This window comes from Ambystoma mexicanum, chromosome 1q (assembly GCF_040938575.1).
Source record: "Ambystoma mexicanum isolate Mex_15411 chromosome 1q, UKY_AmexF1_1, whole genome shotgun sequence".
Taxonomy (NCBI): domain Eukaryota; kingdom Metazoa; phylum Chordata; class Amphibia; order Caudata; family Ambystomatidae; genus Ambystoma; species Ambystoma mexicanum.
This window is the reverse complement of record NC_090922.1, coordinates 1029638453-1029660705: the sequence shown is the minus strand read 5'-3', so window position 1 is coordinate 1029660705 and position 22253 is coordinate 1029638453. Positions and strand designations below refer to the sequence as shown.

Sequence of the window (22253 nt, the reverse complement as noted above, 5' to 3'; positions counted from 1 at the left end):
GGTAATCTGAGGGTTAACATTCTGTAGTTGGGTACAACATATAGAGCTGCCTGGGCACATAACCCACCAGACTTCCAGGATTGGATAAGCACACTAGAATTGGTAGCGATTCCCCCCAAAATCTCGACCTGGGACCATCCTCATGTGGCCAGTGGAAGGCAGACGCTTCCTGTTCTCGACCCAGGTGGTGGTGTTCAGCAGGAGGATCACATGGGGGAGGAAGCAGGTCAGGAAGACAGGGAGGTTTCTTGTGGTTTCTTGTTTTCCCCCACAATATGCTTAAGGTTTGATGCTGAAGAAGTATAATAATTTGTTGTGCTAAGTTGGAACTTACCAATCAAGCACATTTCTGTTCTTTGAGGTTGAAGTAGTAGACGGGCGGGCGAGTAAACCTGTAGGGTAATAGGCATTGCCCAAAAGAGCCTTGCAGAGGTAAAAGCCAGGTACTAGTTGATGCAAGTGCTGAGCTGTGGTTCTAAAAAACAATTCATATTGATTTGTGCCTTGGGAAAACTTGAAGAAAAGTTATTTCTTCCTAAAGTGAAGTTTGAAGTAAACCATCCAGACAAAGACATTTGTTGTTGCTACAAAGGTGAACTTTGTTCTTACTCCAGGAGGAGTTGGAATAGTTTATTTCTTTAATACAAAATGTGTGACATTATCCTAAAAAAGACATTTGTTGTTAAATCTGGGAAGACAATCAATGTGAGAGTTCTTATCCCAGAAGAAGTGGAAGCTTCTAATTTCTGGATATACTTTATTGAAGCAGTGGAATTGTATGCAAAACCTTGAAACTGTATTGGAACGTTTTTTTTTTTAAAAACAGATGTCCTTGCTTTCTTTGAACTGTGGAGAAATATGGGTAAGAGAAGTTCCCCCAGGTTATGAGAAGAGAAATTGAATATTTGGCAATCAAATTGCATGTCATATTGTTGAATTGATTTGCCATATTCTGTTCTATGAAATTTTACTGTAGTGCCAACATGCCCGAAGGCCTCACAAGACATACAACAAAAACACATGTAACCTTACAATGGAATCAGCCTTGGTGCATTTAATCAGTTCCTTTGTCAAACAGATGGGTTTTCAAGCCTTTTTTAAATTGTGAGATCGTAGGAATGGATCTGGGTGCACATGGTAATGCATTCCAGGCAATGGGGTCCCATGAATCAAAACTGGATCCTCCAATCTTCTTCAATAAGAAACGGGGTTTGGCTAAAGGATTATCCTTATTTGAGTGCAACATACGCCCAATAGGAGCTCTTTTAATCCGAGAGCAAAGATAGGGTGGGCAGTCATTCGACAGACGTTTATAGACCAAACTAGCGGAGACGGGGAGCCAGTACAGTTTCTGACAGGCTGTAGAGACATGTTGCCTTGACCGAAGGGCCCATACCGCACGAACTGCTCCGTTCTGAAATACTTGCAGCGTCTTTAGGTTAGCTTGAGAGGTGCCAGCTAGAAGACTGTTACAGTAGTCAAGTTTGGTGTTTATTGTTGCTGCTGCAATTAGGGCCCCATTTTTCTCTGACAAACAAGGCTGAATCTGCCACAGTAAATGCGTCACATAGGCGCATGATGAATTCAGATATGCAACGTGTTTTGTAAAAGTTAATTGAGGATAGGAAAAGACTCTTGACACGTTTTCAAACAGTGATGTTAATACATCCGATCAGAAAGATGTCATACCGGAAGTACATTCTTTTTAATTTAGCACTGAGGATCAGGATTTCTGTTTTTTTATCGTTCAATGCCAGTGAGTTTTTTGCCATCCAGATGTGGATGGCACCATGAACCTCATTTACTGTTACTAAGTCCATTGAATAGGACACAGATAATTCCAGGATATTCTGGGTGTCTGCATAATTTGCGAACCGCACACCCAGACTATCAAGGAGGTCACACAGAGGTCTTGAGCAGATGTTAAACAAGAGGTGACAGGCACGAGCCCTGGGGGACTCCACAGTTTAGAGGAGTCTGTTTTGATTGACATTCATCCTTTGCTACTTGTGCCATCCTTGGGCCAAGAAAGGTTTTGAACCACTCTAGTTTTATTTGAACATTTTCCAACTTTAATAAGCCTGTCTGTCATCAGCTCAGGATTTACAAAATCAAACGCAGCTGACGGATCGAGGAGTAATGATGAGACTTAGCCTCCATTATCGATAACTCCAGCAATATTCCAAGTCCAAAAGTGCTGTCTCAGTGCCATGTTTCAAACAAAAGCCTGATTGTCCTGTAGCAAGAATTCCCTGTTCAACAAAAGCTGATATTGTAGACATGCCATTTTATCAAGAATCTTCAACATAAATTGGTCTATAACTTGCCGGGTCACCAGGATCCAGGTTCTCCTTTTTCAACAGGGATGTAATCCACGCCTCCTTAAGACAGTCTGTTAACCTGGCATTCAGAAAAGGAACTATTTATAAAATCTGTTACCCATGTTAAGAACGAAGGCAAAAGTTATTTAAAAAGGGAGGCCGGAAAAAAAACTTACAGGAGGTTGGTTTCATTCCCTGTACCCCTTTTTAAAATATTGGCTTCTGGTACTTGCTTAAATGTAAATAATGTGGGAGGATCTAGGGCCACCTTTGTACCAGAATCAGGGGTTGAAAGTGATTGATCTGGCAATCCATGTGAACTATCTGTAATAGTTGCTTGCTGCAATGAGATTTTCTATGAGAAACCATCATTAATTATTTGACATCAGTTGTTATCAATATCAATCTGTGGGTCACTTGATATACCTTTTAATTCTGGTAAAATAGAGAATAATTCTCTAGAACTAGATTTAGATGAACTAATCAGTTCATTAAGTTTAGTCTCTTCAGCTTTAAAGATAACTTCCTTAAAGTGTTTTGCTGTGGACTTGTAAACTCTCAATGTAGAGTGAGTTTTTTTTTTTTCTCCAGCTACGTTCAGCCATTCGTTTGATTTTTCTTGCTTCCAATACCTCTGCTGAAACCACCGATTGTGATGCGCAATAAGAAAACAAACCATAAAGATGCCAAGGTGAAAAAGGGATCGTTGGTAATCGACCTTAAAGAATTTACCACTTGATCAAGAGGTAAATTATTATTCAAAAGTGAAAGCTGAGGCACCACTATGTCCTCAAAAGCCGACCGAGTAACACTGCAGCGGTTCCTGGATAAGATTGGTTTCAGCCGGGGCGTGGCCTGGAGCGCCAGCGATGCGGCTGCTCCTTTAATGGCCTCCGATTGGGACCCGCGGCATTGAGCTACAAACTGAACAATCTGCGGACATCCAACGATCACTCCCTCTGCTATGGAGTCGCTGAAGGCTGAGGCACCCACTGTGTTCTCGCGGGGCGCCTAACCCCTTCCGCCCCCCGAGAACCCCTGAAACGGACGAAGTTGGTGCTCTCCCCCTCCCCCAGTCTGAAGATGGCCGCCGGGAGAGGCAACCCCCCTCTGACGACAAGAGTGACTACCGGAGCGCAACCTAATTGAGGGGGAGCTAAACGCATAAACCCCTGCGACTTTGGAGTGCTGGCGGAGCAACGAGACAGCGGCTTCCCCCCTTCTCACCCTCTTCCAACGCTGCAGATGCAGTCTCCCGCTGGGTCTGCCGCGAAATAGGGGAGGCCACGGAGGCACGAGGCCGGAGAGATCTTCGCCTCCACATTTTCCGGCATGAGGCCCCCACGCCTCCAAGAGGAACAGGCGTATGCCACCCTGGGGTCCCTGCGGACTCCTCTGAAGCGGAGAACGGCCCGCGCCGGAGGCGAGCCCAACGGAGCCCGTGTCTCCCGATACAGCTGGAGTGGAGGCAAACAGCAGTAGGGAGGCCCAGCCTTCCTAGCTCCCTCTCACCCAACGTCAGCAGGATTGTGAGGCGCTGAGGATCCATGCCGCCTGAGGAGAGGCCGAAAGAGTGCTGCTCCGGAGCCTGCGACGACGGCACCAGCGAAGATCGTACGCGATTCCCCAGGTCCTGAGGAGCGTGGACGGAGCGGTGTCGGACCGCACCCGCGGCTGAGCCACTGAAGCCGGGGAACTCCCCCTGCACCCAAGGTGAGAGCCCCAGATCCCTGTGAAGCGTCCAGGGAGTGTCCTGTACATCCCCCTTCACCATCAACGGCAATCGTTGGGCCTGCAGTTGGCAGCTGCCTCGGGGGCCTCCACTCCTTCGGGGCCTCTGGGACGGGTCCGAGGTGGTGACTTGGACTCCCCACCAGCCATCTGGTGGTGTGCCTGAGGTAATCCGACCCTCGAACCGCCCGATCTCAATATATGGTACTTGGATTGGGGCCTCTCAGCCCACCCACTTCCTGGGGCGCCCCGGCCCACTCTTCCCCCCCCCCCTCCCCTCCCCTCCAGGCCGCCTGCACAGAGGCCAAACTTGACTTATAAATCTTTCCCACGAGTGATCACCAGATTTATAGCTACCGAGAAGCTGACAGATCAACCCACTGAAGGCCCTCCTTCCTGACACCCGATACAACCCTTGGTGATAATCACGATGGCGAGGGCCGTCAAGGGACCCAAGCACTCCGATGTCTCCACTATGCTGTTGGCGGCTGACAAATCCAAGAAGCTGGACCCCCCCGAAACTCACCCCGCAGAAATCCCCGGATGACCTGGGAAGTCTGGCAACGAAGGGAGATATACAGGCCTTCATGTTAGATATCAAAGAAGAATTTAGATCCTGCATGGCTGAGTTCACCGCAAAATTAGAACAAACAGACCAACGAGTCATGCAGGCGGAACAGCGGCTGGGAGAGGTCGAGGACTTGACCCAAAGTCATGACGCTACACTAATAGAGATGCAACGAGCGATCCAGGCTCTCCAGAACAGGAGCGAAGTATTAGAATTTAAGCAGGAGGACCTGGAAAATAGGACTCGGAGAAATAACCTTCGCATCCGAGGGGTGCCCTTGTCTATTCCAGATAAAGACCTCCCTGAATACATAGGTAACTTCTTTCAAGCTCTACTCCCACAGATGGAACCGGCCCAGCTGCTCCTTGATCGCACCCACAGACTACGCCCGAGACGTGGGGAGGACGGGGATACCCCGCCGGATGTGATAACTAGAGTCCACTTCTACACTACTAAGGAAGCTATCACAGCAATAAGCCGCACTAAAGACGAACTCTCCTTTATGAGCAACCCGCTTCAGATATACCAGGACCTTTCCCTGACGACTCTACAAAAAAGAAGAGCCCTTAAGCCCCTGGCCCTATTCCTGCAAGGCCAGAAAGTCTGTTACCGATGGCTTTTTCCCACTGCGCTCCAATTTACCTACCAAGGTGCCCAGCGTTCGATAAGTCGCCTGGAAGACGCTAACACCATTCTCCACCCGACCTCTCCGAGAACTTCGCCCTCTCGTAGCCCGGCCTCCACGCCTGATGACCTAAATCAGCCTCCACGGAAACAGCTTCAACCGGCTTGGTCAAAGGCGCAGAGACGACGAAAATGAGATAGTTCCATGAAGACCCTAGCTCAAAGTTTACCTGCCCGCTGAGTAGTACAGAAAGTTGATAATGCCGCGGGACCCGAGCAATCCATTCCCTTGCTCCGAGGTGTATGTCATCTCCCTACCCTTGGAGACAAAACCAGTTATGTTTGATAGTCCCAGCCCGGTTGGCTAAGGGGACAAAGAAGGCCCGGTTGGCCATGGGAACCGCCAAACAGGAAAAATCGGCCTCCCTCAAGAGGACAAGTATACCCTCCAGTTGGAGGTTTCATAAAATTCGACCACTGGAGAACTGCACAGTCACCAAGCCCATAGATGTTGCCTGATACCCACTGTCCCGCCCCTCGAACGTCGCCCCAGAAGCAGATGGATGATAGCGTAACCTCACAACCACAGCGCAAACTCAGGTTCCTAACTATCAACGTCAGAGGCTTAAATGCTCCATAGAAGAGGAAAGCCATGCTGCGACGGTTGCAGAACGAAGAGGCCTCGGTGGTGTTCCTCCAGGAAACCCACCTGATCCCAGCAGATTTCACAAGGCTGTGTGATAGTCATTTTCCGTTACAATTGTACTCACTGGTTTCGATTTACGCCCCGAACGAAAAACAAGAAGAGTTCTACTCAGCCTTAGCGGAAGCCTTGCCACCGTTCGTAGAGGGCCAGACAATAATAGGAGGTGACTTCAATGGGGCCCCAGACCCAAGCAAGGATAAATCCCACCCCCCGACTCGCAAAGACTATAGCATTGCTACGGCCCTGCTCAAATTATTTCGAACCTTGGATGTGGTGGACACTTGGAGAGTACTGCACCCAGAGGTCCGTGACTACTCATTTTACTACGGTGTGCACAGAACCTACTCCCGCATCAATCTCCTCTTGGCTACCCCCAAGCGTTAGCCTATACTGACGATGTGACCTTAGGCCCCAGAATCCTATTGGATCATGCCCCAATCATCCTAACATTAAGAGCTCACGATCCGGACCCTCTCCCAAAGCGCAAATGGTCATTGTACGACCCGATTCTGGGAGACATGACGCTTAGAGATGTAACAGCGAAAGCCATTAAAGATTTCTTTAAGGAAAATAAGAATGGGACACCCCTCCGGCCACCACATGGGACGCGATGAAGGCAGTTGTGAGAGGGGTCTTAAGTAGAGAGAGCGGAAGCAGTGTGTAAGGCAAAGAACTGGACGCCTAAGACCCACCGGACCCTGCAAATGGCCCGAAAGAAGCTGGAGGCACATTATGCGGAGGACACAGCCCAGATTATAGCCAGAACTAATAAAAGCTATTATGCCAAGAGAAATAAGGCTAACAAATTCTTGGTGGCCAAGCTGGCGAAGGTCAGGAAGAGGAACGCTATTTTAGGCCTTCGTGATCCCCAGGGTACTGTCCAGTTTGCGGAGGAAGATAAACTGAATGTTGCAGTAACCCATCTCACGGATACGATGACGGCATCCCCGAGATCCCTTGAAGATCAACAATCCTATCTACGGAATGCGGCCCTTCCCCAGGTCTCCCCTACAACCAGAGATGAGCTAGAGTCCCCGATCACAACCGAAGAGGTCGAGAATGTCATCGAGAGCTTAAAACCAAGGGCCCCGGGCCCGGATGAGATCTGGACCCGCTTTTACAAAATTTTCCGCCACCAGCTGGTAGCCCCGCTGATGACGCTTTTCAACTCTTTCGCTCTTTCTGAGACAATCACTCCGTCAATGCAAGAGTCGATTACAGTTCTCGCTTTAAAACCTGGAAAAGACCCAAGAGACGTCACAGCGTATAGACCAATCTCCCTATTAAACCTGGATGCGAACATATATTCGAAAGTCCTGGCTAACCGATTAGCGAAGGTGCTCCCAGACATCATCGACCCAGACCAGACGGGGTTTATTATGAACCGAGCCGCAGTAGATAACATACGCAGAGTCCTGAACTTAATTGAAATTGCACAGCGAGACTCACGAAAATTGAAAGATGTGGCCAAGGCTTTCGACAAAGTGGACTGGTCGTTTCTCCGGCTCACCCTGGAGTCTTTCCACTTTGGTCCTACTTTCCCGAAATATATCCTAGCGAACTATCAAGCTCCAAAAACCTTTTTTCGAGTTAATCTAACCCGATACTCCTTTCATGTGGAACCAGGCAGGGATGTCCTCTATCCCCCTTGCTGTTCGCTGTGTTCATGGAACCCTTGGCCCAACGAATCCGCCTCAACCCCAGAATCAAAGGCCCACAAGTAGGCCCCTCCCAACATAAGATAGCGTTATACGCGGACTACGTAATGCTAACTATAACGGATACCGCCCAATCGTTGAGATCCTCCCTGGCAGAACTTCACGCCTTCGGCAAGGTGTCGGTATTTTCCATAAACTTTATGAAATCATCATTCTTAGGGGTGCGAATGGACCTACACGATAAAGCATCCTTCAGAACCCTCTGTTCAATCCAATTGTTAGAAAAGGCGATACCCTATCTGGGTGTCCTGATCCCAGCCCGTCCGAAAGACACCCATCGGATGAACTTCCAGCCGTTATTCAAGACCCTTGAGGAGGACCTGGATCGCTGGCTCCCACAGGAGATATCGCTGCTAGGCCGTATAACGGCGTGTAAAATTAACCTCCTCCCCCGACTCCTCTACGCTTGCTCAGCCCTCCCAATTATGTTCCCCTGGCCCCCGCTTCAGCGCCTCCAGAGGAAGATTTTGCGATTTATTTGGAGGGAGAAAAAAGCAAGGATCCCACTGAGAACTATGCTGGCCAATTCAAACCTAGGAGGCATGGGGGTCCCGGATCTCCATAAGTATCAGATAGCAGCACAATTAGCCCGCACTCAAGCTTGGATTATTAGCTCGAACCGACCACGATGGGCAGCGATTGAGCAATCCCGCTTACCCCTCCCTCTCTGTTTCCTCCTACATCTCTCCCCAGCCTCACGGAGAACATGGCCGACCATTCTATCCTCCACCAAGCATACCCTGAAAGCATGGGAATGTACCCGTAAGCATAGGGGTATCCCCCGAGACCAGAGCCCTTCAGCCCCAGTATTTCATAATCCGACATTCTCGCCAGGAGCCCACCCTGCGAACTTTAAGAACTGGATTGCTGGAGGCCTTCGCACTTTAGGTCAGCTCTATGAGGGGGATAGACCACTCACATTTGAACAATGCAAGAGCTCCTTCAGCTTAAAGGAAACGGATGGATTCTCATATGTGCAATTACGACACTGGTGCTCCCACCTATTCACTCGCACTGCAGCGACACGAGATCTAGACCCCACAGAGCTGACAATTGCAGACCCCCCACACAGAGGACAAATCTCAATGTTCTACAAACTGTTGTAGACAAACCCCCTTGTGGCCAGATCAACGTACATGGCCCAATGGGAAACGGACCTAGGACATCCAATAGAAGACCAGACGTGGAAAGACATCTGGACCCGCACTCGGTCCTCCTCCTATTGCATCACTAACCGAGAGTGTGCTCATAAACTACTTCTAAGATGGTACTATCAGCCGCTCCGACTACACCACATTAACCAAGCCTTAGACCCCCGATGTTGGCACCAATGTGGCCATCCGGGGTCATTCATACATATGTGGTGGTCATACCCTGTGGTTGCAAACTTCTAGTCCCAATGCATCCTGGCCATAGAGGACATAACAAAGATAACTTTAACTCTGGAGCCAGAACCAATCCTATTAGGAGCCCCGATTTCTGGCATATACCCAAGATCTAGCAGAGCGGCAGCCCTCCTAACTCATTTACTGCTAGCTGCTAAAATCACGGTGGCTCGAACATGGAAATCTCCGGAAGGCCCCCTGGTGATCCTATGGTGGCTGAAAATATGGGACATATTCATAGCAGAGAAGATTACGGCGGCAAGCAGAGGCCTCCTTCACCGCTTTACAAACATTTGGGCTCCATTGATAGACTACGACAGGAGTTATCCGGCCCTAACATATAAGCCACGTTCAATGGCAAACGCTCTAGCAGCTGAGAGCACGGACATGGTGCGGCGAGCGGAAGAACGAGAACTGGATCTAGACTGAGGGTTAAGGGGAGTAGGGATAGCTTAAAGAAAGGGGATTAATGGGCTGGACAATTGATTATGAGTTCATAATCTGTAATGTATGATTCTCCTGTGTGTCAACCAAAAATAAACATGTTTAAAAAATAAAAAAAAAGACTGGTTTCAGCCATGACTGGGCATTTCTAATTGGCCAATAAGCTAGTGGAATATCAAACTGTAGCAAGAAGGGGTCTAACCAAATACATTTCGATACTTCTATGTGAGAGATATCCTAATTTTCCAGTCAAAATCCAATCCAGGATATTCGCCCCCACTGTGCGCGGCTCTTTGTACATGTTGTTTAAAACCAAAACCCTCTAGAAGATTCAACAATGATAGAGCCATTTAATCAAGGCAATCATGGGCCCATAAATTCCTTATTGATTTATTTGTTGTAAAATTGTGAGAGTCAAATAGCATTTTGTTACAGTGTTTCCCTTAGTTTGCTTTAGACAGGGAAATCCTTGTCAGGGTGGAGATAGTGAGGTGTTATCCAACATTATTATTTAATTAAACGGTTAACGTTGAAACTCTTTACAAAGTTGTCCGACTCACATTTCTGATCCGTCACACAAGCCCCTCACATGCATCAAGCAGTACATAATTTCCAACTCCGAATTCCCCAAATCTGCCTTGGAAAACCAACCCACTTATGATGCACCCATGCTACAACAAAACAGTCTTCCAACACAGCATCCACATGTCTCTTTGCAACGCCCATTTCTTGCTGTCCCATCAACTCATCTCCCGCACATTCGCATTTCTTTTTCTTCCAGTCTGGATACCTTTGGCACGGGCACAGTATGTAATTTTACAGACAAGTCAAGGCACAACAGAACTATGTTGGTGGTGATCTGGTGCAGTATAAAAGCCCATTAACAACAGTTCAACTTCAAAACCAGCGCCAATTTGAATGAAGGATCTGCCAACGAATGTCATTGAACATTTGAATTGACTTTGGATAAAGAAAGAACTGGATGTGGGAAAGGTTGTTATTCACAAGAAGAAAATGTCATGGGCATACAGACCTCTTGCAGCAGCAAATGAAATGCATGGGAGATGGAGCCTCTTTTCCGTAGTTGTCTTTTTCAAAGACCCCGTCACTTTCTTTCAGAAACTCATGTAGGTCTGTGGCAGGAAATCCATTTTGCTGATATTTCTAAAAGGAAGATCAACAAAAGAAAAACACGGATTAAACACCCTTAGTTTTCCTATGTGAGCAGATCTCTATTTTAGAAACCTGGAAAGTGAATAGTGCGACTGTGGTATTTGGAGGTTAGTCACTCGTAGTTTAGGAACATCTTCACCATTGCACATAGGAGTATGAAAAAAGCGGTCTTTGAGATTTAGTAGGGACTATGTCTGCTACATTTCTATGGCAAAAATGCATTCTCCCTGCAACATACTAGGTCCTCTTTCAGGGACAAGTTACATTTGAACAAAATTCTCCATTAAACAAAGTCCCTTTCCTGAAAACTTTCTGGGAGCATCGTAAGATCTCTCTCGACACTGAATCAAAGCCATTATCCACAATTCAGATTTGAAGACCTGGATGAAGAATGGATAATGGCTATTATAAATCCTTTTATTACCCTAGGTTTCTCTATTACACTGTGCTGCTCTCTAGCAAGGTTTGTGCTATGTAAATAGTATGCAACCATACATAAATGGGGAGCTTGTCAACTACCATATCCCTCCCAGAAGGTGTTGCGTCAATATTTTAGGGTGAAGAGTGGGATGGTTATATGATAAAGAGTTGTAGTGTCCCTATAACGGTGCAATAAATCTTCTCAAAAAGGAACCCCTGTTTTAGTTACTTGGAACTCAAGTTTAATGGCTGATTTTTTCAGTCCTTGCATGAAAACCTGAACCTTTTAGCAGAAGTTTCCTTTTCATTTTGCTGTATTTCAACTGGCCCATCAGGTGCGTATCATTCACCAATTAAAAGAAAGATTCTGTCGCATGAATGCCTGCTAGCAAGTTGAACGTACATCGGTTATGAGCTTCTGACAATGTGTACAGAGTAGCCAATGGCACCTTTCTAAGGTGAGCAGCCAGTCGACGTGGTTCAGCACATGCTGCTTCCACATGCCTTTTTGATTCGCGTACTAACAACAGTATTTTATTTTCAATGCTGGGTATTTGCTCAAATACCTCTGTGTTGGTATGCCTGGCAACTGGAATAGCCGTTTTGGTGGCTTTTAAAATTAAAAGTATTTGTCTGGCGGTGGAGTACTGAAATCTTCCCATAAACGTTTGCACTTCTTCATTCCAACCTTAGTCCTCGTTGTCGAGCCTAAACACGTTCACTAGCTCCAGCCACTTCGAGGATGCCCATTAGGTAACACTCTGAGTAGTTTACCTTCCGAGGAGAACAGGCAGGAATAGCGCTGTGAAGTTGTTGAATGTGAAATGCTATACCAGTCTCCTCAGCTTGGCAAAAAACACATCCATCGACTCGCACAGATTCAGGCATGCTACGTTGAGTGTTTCTTTCAGGTGAAACGTGCGCCAAAGTTGTAAAGACAGTGCTTTATAGATTTCTCTCTAGTCAGCAATGATCAACCAATGGCCTGGGGGCCTTACAAAATTCTTAAAGTGCTGCAGCTTTCATTCATCCTAAGCCATCAGCAACACAGGCACTGATGGATGATTGTCTCAAATATAGGTGAGTGATAGGACAATGGTTCAGGCCCACATATTTGGAATGAAGGCACAACGTTATGTGGTGACGGTCACAAGGTCAGGTGGTGATTGATGACAGTCACACACTAAGAATTTGGATCGCCGAAATATGGATTTTTTGGTTTGACATAAAACGTCATCAACTTAAGTAGCAGGATGACTGATCCTTGTAGTTGAACAAAATTAATCATCTTTGAGATCAAACTATCTTGCAATCTGGGCTCCCTCCCCAAAATACCTGAAAGTTTCAATCATTCACAGTCAGGGTGTGGGGAAAGGTGAAGTGCCTGCTGTATTTTTCTTGATTTTTGGGATATTCTCTTGACTCTTTAGGAATACTCTTCGAGGTCTCTGCAGTCCACACCTTGGCACATATTATGGGGAGGCCATGGTTCGCCCAAATTTTTTTATTGCGCTAAAAAATTGCTGGAGGACCCCGGAAAACGTAGAAATAAAACTGCAGCTTTAAAAACGTATTTATGTTTGCGGTAGCTTTTGAAGCTACCGCAAACATAAATACAACGTTGTGTTTCTGCCTAAATCTTTCCCATTTGGGGCTCTCGGGCTCCCCACGGGGAGCCCCAAATGGGAAAGCAGATTTAGGCAGAAACACTGCAGCAATTAGCATTGCAGAAAACAACCGCAACTCTCGGGCTCCGACGGGAGCCCGAGAGCCCCAAATGGGAAAGCAGATTTAGGCAGAAACACTGCAGCATTTAGCATTTCCCATTTGGGGCTCTCGAGCCCCCCGTGGGGAGCCCGAGAGCCCCAAATGGGAAATCAGCTGTAGGCAGAAACACAGCGGCATGTAAACACAACCGCGTTGTGTTTCTGCCTGCCTTGGCTTTCACTTTGGGTCTCCGGTGCTCCATCTTTTTGGGCAATAAAAATATTTGGGCGAACCATTCCTTTAAGCTTACAGCAAAGTGGGTGCCACAGACACTGGTTAGATAAAGCTTCCTCTTCCGTATGGGACCATGCAGGTGTTACCAACCCCTTCTCTACTTTGCCCTCTTTCCTGTTTTTTTAACACTCTTTCCTTAGAAAACCTTCATTTCACCCGTCAACAGTTTGCCAAATCCCTATTGCTCCTCACCTCTACTCTGAACCGCCAGGCATGTTATGTACCTAGGGTTCGGACAGCCTTCTTGGCCTATACCATCTCCTACCCTTGATGTTACTCTGTTCACTTCACAAAGTCTCTGCACCTCTTTCACCACTTCCGTTTAGCTTCTACTCCGACCGCTACTTGCTGCACTCTTTCTTTGGTCTCCTCTCCAACATCCTTTCTGCAGCCTCCCTCCTTCAACTTCACCTCTCCTATGTCAACGCCTCCTCCTGTTCTCTTACCTTCTTCACTCTGTGACAACCTCTTCTCCCAATTCACCTTCTTCATTGTTCAACCCTTTACACACACAGGCCACCTCCTCTACTAACCAGATCATTCTCAGCATCACCATTCCCTCCGTACTCCCACACCGATTGGTGTACTGTATTCTCGTTCTTTGCTCAACAGTTTTTAAGTGTTAGTCTGCTCTTGTTTGGGAATGGAATTGGCTACTTCCGAGTGAGGCATTGACAACTCGTTTCAAGCGAAACTCTGCCCCACTTCCCTGTTTTGTGGACAGAGTATTAACAAAGTTGATCCACTGTCTTTAATTAGTAGAGTTTAACACTCGTTTGGCAGTGACTAGACAACATTTGTATTAACTTCTGTTGAAGTGATGGTCTTCATGCTGGACCAAGCAAGAGTGAAGTGAACAAACATTGTCCTTTTTGCCCTACCCAGATTGAATCAAGACTACATTTCATTTTGATCTGCCCAAGATATGCTAATATAAGTGCTTTATACTTGCGCTCAGTTTTGAAACGTACTAATAATATTGTTTCTGCATGCTTCTAAGAATTTTTTTTTACTCTGTAATGGTTATCTGGTGTTCATTGCACTTTCTAAGTAAAGCACTCCGGCTCCATTCTTATTAGCTCAAGTCTATGGCATGAATTTTATTGTTAGTTTGCCTGATGGATGTGTTATGTTTTTAATCTTTGGACGAGGCAGCAATACTTTGAGATAGATGGTGATGCAGAATATACTCAAACATCAATAATCAGACTGATTCAGGAAGTTGGCAAAGTCAGTCTGTTTTAATATCAATTGTCTAAAACAGGGAGTAGAACAAACAACGAATATGCGCTCGATCATCTCACTCAGAGGGTTTCATAAAAAATACAACATTTATAGTAAAAACTTATCATTGACGTCAATCTACGTGGAGAACTACAAAAATCCCACTTGGGAAAGTGATGGGCTTAGAGGGAACATCTAGGTATGCGTTCCATACTTGTTCAGGAAAGTGATTAGGTCTCTAACATCAGGTGGGGCAACTACGCCCCCCTCTAGTGAAAGTCACTACGAAGGTCATCAAATATACAACGTCCCATTGGTTATACAAACTATAAGGCTCTCTGTTACGTGTCCCTCTAGAATTGGTTGGCACCCTTGTACCCCTCTGTAATATTCCACACACGCTAGCAGCATGCAGGTTGGCACCCAGGTGCTGGTGGGCTGGTCATAACCATAGATTCCCACCTAATTAGCCTGCCATCTATCATCACCCTTGCCATCTGCCAGTCAATTAGCCCTTTGAACATTGGCCTTGGAAATGTTCTCTGTGCCTGAGAATAGAAGGGAGTATAGGCATACTTTGTGTCCTGGTTTCGATATAGCTCAACCCAGTATCTATTTTCATCCGACCATGCGACTGCAGACCATGTTTCAGAGTCTTTCTGTATTTAAAATACTATCAAATGATGAACCTCTGACGTCTTCAATGTTCTTGCTCCTCACCTCAGTCAGAAGTTTGTTATTTTCACATGTTCTGTAGCTATTGCATAAACATCCAGGCTCACAGTGGCCTTGACTTCCTGATGCTGGGCCAGCCAAGCCTTTCTTGAATTCACCTCCGTTATTTGGTTATCAACTGCGACCACACCGAAAAAAACATTTCTGTCCACTGGGCCCAAGCACCGCTAAAGTGTGTGGTGGAATCATCCCTAGTCATTATATTCCTATGCATATACGTTTGGCACATCGCCACTATCTATACACTACGTAGCTGGCCCCATGGTGACTGTCTGCTTGCGTTTACTGCATCTGTACACATGTAAAATGACTTTGCATTTTCTTCATTGTTTCTCTAGCATGAGCATCTTCATCTCGAGCCTGAAATGTTGCTCATCTCTAACACCTCCTCCTTGGATCTTTATAGAATATTTATGTTCTCTCGCCTCTGCATCTCTTCTGGGCGCGTCAGCCCTGCTTCAAATGACGTAATCAATCTTCTCTTTTGCTAATTTTTCACACTTCCTCCGGGGGCTCATTCAAATGCCCATCATATTGTTGTGACTGCATACATGGCTTCCTTAATGGGCACTTTACTTCCATGATTATCTGAGGTATAGGTTCTTCACTGATACTGCTCTGGTCTCGCACTCTGGTTCCCAACATATAGACAAAAAGAGTGAAGAGCGTGAGATGGGGGTACTTGGCTCCTTCTCTACACTACGATTAGCAAAATGTGCCCAGGAAAATTGGGCGCACAAGGTCAACATCTACATCTCTCCAAATTCATGAACATGTGCTAATAAGTGAGCTTGCGCTTGTGAGGTTTCGCTCGTGCTCAACATTTCCCATGTCCGAGTGCTCCATAAAAATATTGAAATCTATTTGAGCATCTTTGACCACCTCATACTACGCAGGTGATTGAGAGTGGTGAATATTCGCCACTTCTGTGGCCTGTGGGTCTCTGAAAGGGATGTTATTAAAATGCAGTCTTTGGTGACAAGCTGCTGCCATGCTGGCCTGGTGTGGTGGTGTGTTGTGTGGTGAAGTAGGGTATCCCCTTCACACAGCTACAGTAGATTCCTTGTGTGACAAACAGGGCTCTTATCACGTATGTGTTTCCAAACAATAATTGAAATGATTAACTAATATTTTTGTTAAAAAAAACAGAGCCGCTCTATGACGGATGACTTCATTTCTCAGTCACAGGACAAACCGCACACGTGCACTTGTTCAGGCCATGTTCCCAAAAACTCATATGGAGTTTTCTAAGGACCTAGTCTGCCAACTTTGCATGACCCCCTCTCGTGGAACTTATCAAGAACTATTAACACCTGGATGACAGCAAAGACTAACTGAACCCAACCAAAACTGAGCTTATTATTTGGGTTACCAAACTCTACACCAATTCCATTCCATGAAGATAAGGGATCCTGCCCTCTGGCGAATAGAAAAGTCAGAATCCTCAACTACAGATTTACCACCACATTACACTCAAATCAAAAGTTAAAGCCATTGTGAGGAGTTACATCTTTCAAACCCAAACTATAGGATGCATCATGCCTTACTCGACCGTCACGCAACAAATCAAGGCTGTGATTGCACTTGTTGAAAAGGCTGCAAAGTGTCCAGCAATGGCTGCTAGACTTCATCTTAGACTATCTCCGGAGCCCACAGAGGATTCACTTCAAAACTCAATGCATAACCCACTGCGCTCGCAATGGCAGAGGTCGGAATCCACCACATCGAAATTCAATCACTATAAACAACTGAGAAAGCTTTGATCCAGTTCCTCTTCCCTTGTAACAGTTCACAGCCTACACTTGAAATTCCACACCGGTTCTTTCTTTCCTTGCTCTAAATCAAACTTTGAAATTCTATACCAAGACATCTGTGCTCAGTGGAAAACCACCCTGCCGTCACAAAATCCCTGAAACTTGGCTTTTCAACTGACAGCAGTACAAGGACAGCACCAAAAACTCTACCAACAGACTCCCACTCTTTGTAGCATCTGCCAGAAATTGTATGTGTAGGCCAACATTCCAAGCACAACTTGTCAGACTAGACTATGCAAGCTCTCTTCACTTAGAATCAAACTGCCATTTTCGCAAACATGCAAGGGGCCACTACCCATCACAGTAGCCAAGAAGCACAGGGAATACAACTAATTTGGGTCAGTCTCCACTTGACATTTAAACTTGAACACAACAGCAAGAACAAATGTTAACCACTCCACAAATGCCAGACCAATAGGATCCCTTTCACTCAACCATTCACCCTCCCCACCCTTTAGCGGCTCACATCCCCATCTCTCTACTCCAAAGACCGTTCACATTATCAACCCTCACACACGGCTGCAACTGCCTGATATCCACCACACTCAGAGCAACACCATTGCTCACTTCTCTTGACCATCACATGCCAAAGGCCATCTAGGTCTTCATAGCAATGATTCCTACTAATCAACCTTACTATCACCCTTATAGCTGAAACACACCTGAGGTTATCTCTGCTACTACCCACCTTGAATCACCACCATGCCTAGTACTCTGGTTTGGCCGGCTTGCAAACGCTGCAAGATTGAAATCTACCTCACCATCCATCCCAATACCCAAACTACTCTCTTTTCTTGAAGGGCTAAGCGCATCTAGGCCCCCAAAAGGGCTGAAGAGCTCTGTACAACACCACTTCCCATAAAGCGAAGGGTCATTTACACAGTGGGTCTGATGTTGACGTATGCATTACGGGGGCCCTGAAGCTGAATCTGATCAATAAATACTATTTCTAACAGTGAATACTTTCTAGGATTTGATGAAGTGACACCAATCCCTCCTCTTATTCACTTCACCAAAATGTAATGATACAATATCATGTCCGTTGTGCGACTGACACACACAGCTCTCCTTTCGTATCTCAGTACAATAGAGATTTATTTTTTTAGAAATTCCCTTTCCAAATGACCTCCCAAACATGTGCTTTGACAAGAACCATGTGTACACCTTGTCTCGCATAATGAAACTATCAATTAGTGAGCCAAGAGGTGTAAAGTACAGAGGCAATCCTGGTGACAACATATTGGCATGTGTCTAAAACATGTTCCTTCCTTTTGCAAGTAATTAGTGAGTAACAGTAAAAATACTAGGAAACACTACACATTACTCTTTTATGGTATTCAGCTGTACACATAGCCTCAGTCTTGTGTTCAAAAGACAAGCATAGAGAGTGCAGCAACTCTCTCCCCCACCTCTGTATTTGTATGTATGGATGTATGTATGAGACTTATAAAAAAAAAAGCATACCTGGAGAAGCACCCAGTGGGTTTACAGGTAGAGAGCGGGAATAGCAGAGGTGACTGGGATGGGTAGTAGGAGTAGGGTTAAGTGGAGTGAGTAGCAAAATGCTCTTTGAAGAGTAGGGTTTTCAGGCCATTACTTAAGCGTAGGATGGGTAGTACCAGTCTGACTGGCAATAATAACTTGTTTCAGAGACACAATGTGTCCTAGTTTTTTCCCTCTTGCAGTTTTGTTTACACAACTGGCGATGGTGGGTTCTATCGTTATGCTGGCTTCCAATAGAACAAACATTTACAATTGAAGCACAGAGCAGCGGGAGGTTACAATTCTGCTTGTCATTCTGATCCTATTGGCATCTGTGTTTGCATTAGCTCGTAGAGATAGATTTAAAGGCGAACAATCAAGACCCAAGAGAATAAATGCATTGGCAGCAAGGAAGGCTTCCTTTGAATTCATGACTTCACTTTCTCAGAGTGAAGAATTTGTTTGCAACCATTTTCTTTTCCTTTCCCAGAACAATCAAAGCTATAGAGAATACAAAACCGAGCCAGGAAATAGCCAAGACTGCTACTGTGGACTGTACAAAAGTGATCACATCACACCAGCACTATGAGAAGTGCACTGGCTGCTTTGCGGGTGAAGAATACAATTCCAAACCCTCTGCAATCACCCACTGAGCCTTCCACAGCTGGAGAATTCAACCCAACTAAAAATCCAAAGAGCCTAGATATGTAGGCAACCCGGTATAAAAAAAAAGGATTTATCGGGCCATAATCCCCAGACCGCAACCAATTGTATAACCAATAAAGGTGTTGGTTTCTGGGGAATGATAGGCTAACCTAGGATCCTTATTTTGGGACTGCCTGTCCTTTACAGGGGTGGGAGATCACCAGTGGGATCCTGCTGTCCCTGTCCCCCAGGGGGTGTTAAGCTTAGCAGGGTCACCTCCCCTTTGGGGACAGCGGCGAATTCTCTGAAGTCGTCACAGCTGAAACTACCTTTTTTCTTCCTTATCAGTTATTTCTGTCAGATTAATACTTCATCTAAACATTTGTTCTTTCCCCATCACCCCTCTTGTTCTGTACATCGAGTATATCACAAGAAACTTACACTTCACTCTTCTTGCGATTCATCATAGCTTTACACTCTAGCTCCTTGACACAAATGCTTCTGTGTTCCACTTCTTTGAATACTTCGCCCAGGGAGTGTTACCTTTAGCCAAAGAAGCTTTTCTCACAATCATTGTCTCTGCATTCCAGCATGAATTAGCGTCTAATACGCTCTTTCAGACTCACGCCAAATTCACCTGGTGCAGCAAATCCCTGCAGGGCCATGATGTATTGTTCCACTGACTCCTTCTTGCCAAAATACTTCTAGATCAACACTCCTTTTTTTCATAGTGTTTGTCAAGTATTTTTGTACACGTTTTTCCTTCTCATTCAATCCTTGGTTTTGTTCTTTACCTAGGGGTGGGCACATTCTCAAGTTGTTCTTGGCCATCATTTCCCAGACAACGTATGAGGAGTGACTTTTCCTTTCCTGAATAGTTTGCACCATGCACTCGTTTTTCAAGGCACTGGTGGTTCACCTTGTACAGCTTGGGAGAAATGTGGAGGTGGCACTTCCTGCATGGCATGCCTTGTGGTTTTCCCGAATTCATTATTCTACTTGTAAATTGTGCCTCTTTTCATGCGGCTTTGTAAAAAAAAAAAAAAAAAAAAAAAAAGACAAAATAAAAAAAAGACTAAAATACATTGTGAACTGCCCTCACTGCCATGTTCTAGCGTGCTTCTCCCTAGCACTTTGGCTCACCATATATCTCGTCCTCTGCCCTTCCTTCCGCAGAGTTTCTCCAACGGAAGTTCGCGCATGCTCTGCCCCAAATTCTCTAATCGCCTTTCTTTCGTATATTTTTTCAGCTCCCCCTCATCTCCTCAAAGGAGGGTGTGCTTTTGAGCAGACGGATCCAGGACCTAGCCCTTGGCCACACTCCTCTCCAACCAAACAAGCACTTCTCCAGTGGGGCCAGCTACTACCCACTTGTCGCTAATGTAAAGGAAGATGATCACTCAGCAGAGTGTGATTGTCAGCCCTACTGTTCCTGTCATTCCTCCGCTCTCTCTTCCTCAACACATCTCTCATGCTCACCCTGCTCTCGTACCACAAGCAGGGAGTTCTATTGTTCATCAGGATGCCACACACGCATTGCGGGAATCACTGGTTCAGTGCAAACAGGTCCGCCTCCTATAGAGAAAGTCCGTTTTCTGGTAAACTAAGGTTTGTGGTGTTGCCCAATATTCGGTTTTTCTGTGAAAGTCTCGCTCTTGGTTTACAAATGTTCATATAGCTGGTGCGTTTGCAGCACCAAGCCTGGGTATCTTATCTACTGTTAAGGGTTTCCCTTCTAAAAGGAAGGGGTTCCTGGGACAGTAATATTTGTATAGTGTCCTTTCTGATGGTGAAGTTTGTTGGGGCGGACAGCTGGTAGAGTGATAACAGATCACAGTGGAACCCATTTATCCCACCCATCTTGATAGTAATAAAAGCCATCATACTTTCTCGACTTCCCGCAACTCCCAAATCTTTAGCTCTGTTGATAGGGTGGGCATCTATGCCAATAATTGCATCCATTCTAGGAAAGACTCGACTCGGCTCGGCTCTGCAGCCTTGCACCTTATTCATGTCTTGAGGGGGGAGGAGTAAGAGGAAAGGGGGAAGAGTAAGATGAAAGGGTGAGCGAAGAGAAAGAAACAAACAGAGGGAGGGAGTAAAAAGAGCAATTTCGATATTCAGGATAGAGGCACAAGGTGACAGATCGGAAGAGAAATTCTTTAAATGTGGAGGGATGTGTGGCAGAGTCTCAGATAGGCGCTTCAAAACCACTGATGAAAGTGATCAGAAGATGGAGAAAGAATGGAAACCGCCCAGAACAACAGAGGCATTATTATTTCAAAATAATTGAAGTCAGAAACAGGGGAAACACAGGTGTGAGTAAGAGAATGATCAAGGACAGAGTGGGCATCAAAAAGCACACAGAGACATTCAACAAAATGTATCAGATGCACTTAAAGGGGACTCCCATGAACACACATGCAAACACAGACTTTGCTCAGATTCAATAACCCCGAAATTTCACCAAACGCAAACTTAACCCAGCACAATGCAGACATTTCCCACACAAGGGTATACAGGCACTGCCAAACAGTGTGGCACACACACATCCATTAACCAAATGATGGACATGCACTATGCGTAGTTACAATAGAATGACGCTTATGTTTTCAAAAAAAGGGGATGCACCATGCTCAAAATGTTGCAAGTTGCCATACACTGATACATTTATAGAATTGAAAATCCATGCCATATGCAAAAATATATATCTCACAGGGTAAGGTCTTCACAGAAACCGTCCAAGATCACACAGTGACAAAATTCAACATTCTGAAGATGACATCCAAGCTGGCCACCACCTCACACTTTCTATGTAGACTTGAGGCAAAAGAGGGCAGATGTTATGCCCGGGTCAAGGTCGAGGGTCAGTGTTAATTATCAGCTCTGGCAGATACTGGATCCCAAGCTAGTCTCCTGTCTAAAGTAGCTTTTGATACAACAGAATCATACCTCTTCCGAGACAATGCCAAAAGGTTAATGGGAACTATATTTCCACCAAAGGGACTGCGGATCTAGAAATAAAAATTGGGTGACAACACCTGCTGATAATCGTGACACCAGAGGGAACTTCCTGTTTACTGGGTAACGATTTCCTTCGGCGGTTATCACCTCTGATAGATTGCATGACCCAGGTCCTCTAACCGGCTTATCAAACTCAAGAGAAGAACAAATTATGTTAGCCTAATGGGCACCTGTAATTTGATTGAGCGGTATACCGATCAATTGGAATTTCACTTCCAGAACACCAATACATTAAAGA

The 22253-nt window shown here is 45.6% G+C and overlaps 1 protein-coding gene across 1 annotated transcript in view; it reads right to left on the bottom strand.

Moving 5' to 3' along the window:
* Positions 1–22253, bottom strand: part of MCOLN2 (mucolipin TRP cation channel 2) — a 1022745-nt gene that overhangs the window by 114906 nt on the left and 885586 nt on the right. The window contains exon 13 of the mRNA XM_069641702.1: positions 10531–10661. Within this exon, the coding sequence (XP_069497803.1) occupies positions 10531–10661 (131 nt within the window). The remainder of the gene's footprint in view (positions 1–10530; positions 10662–22253) is intronic.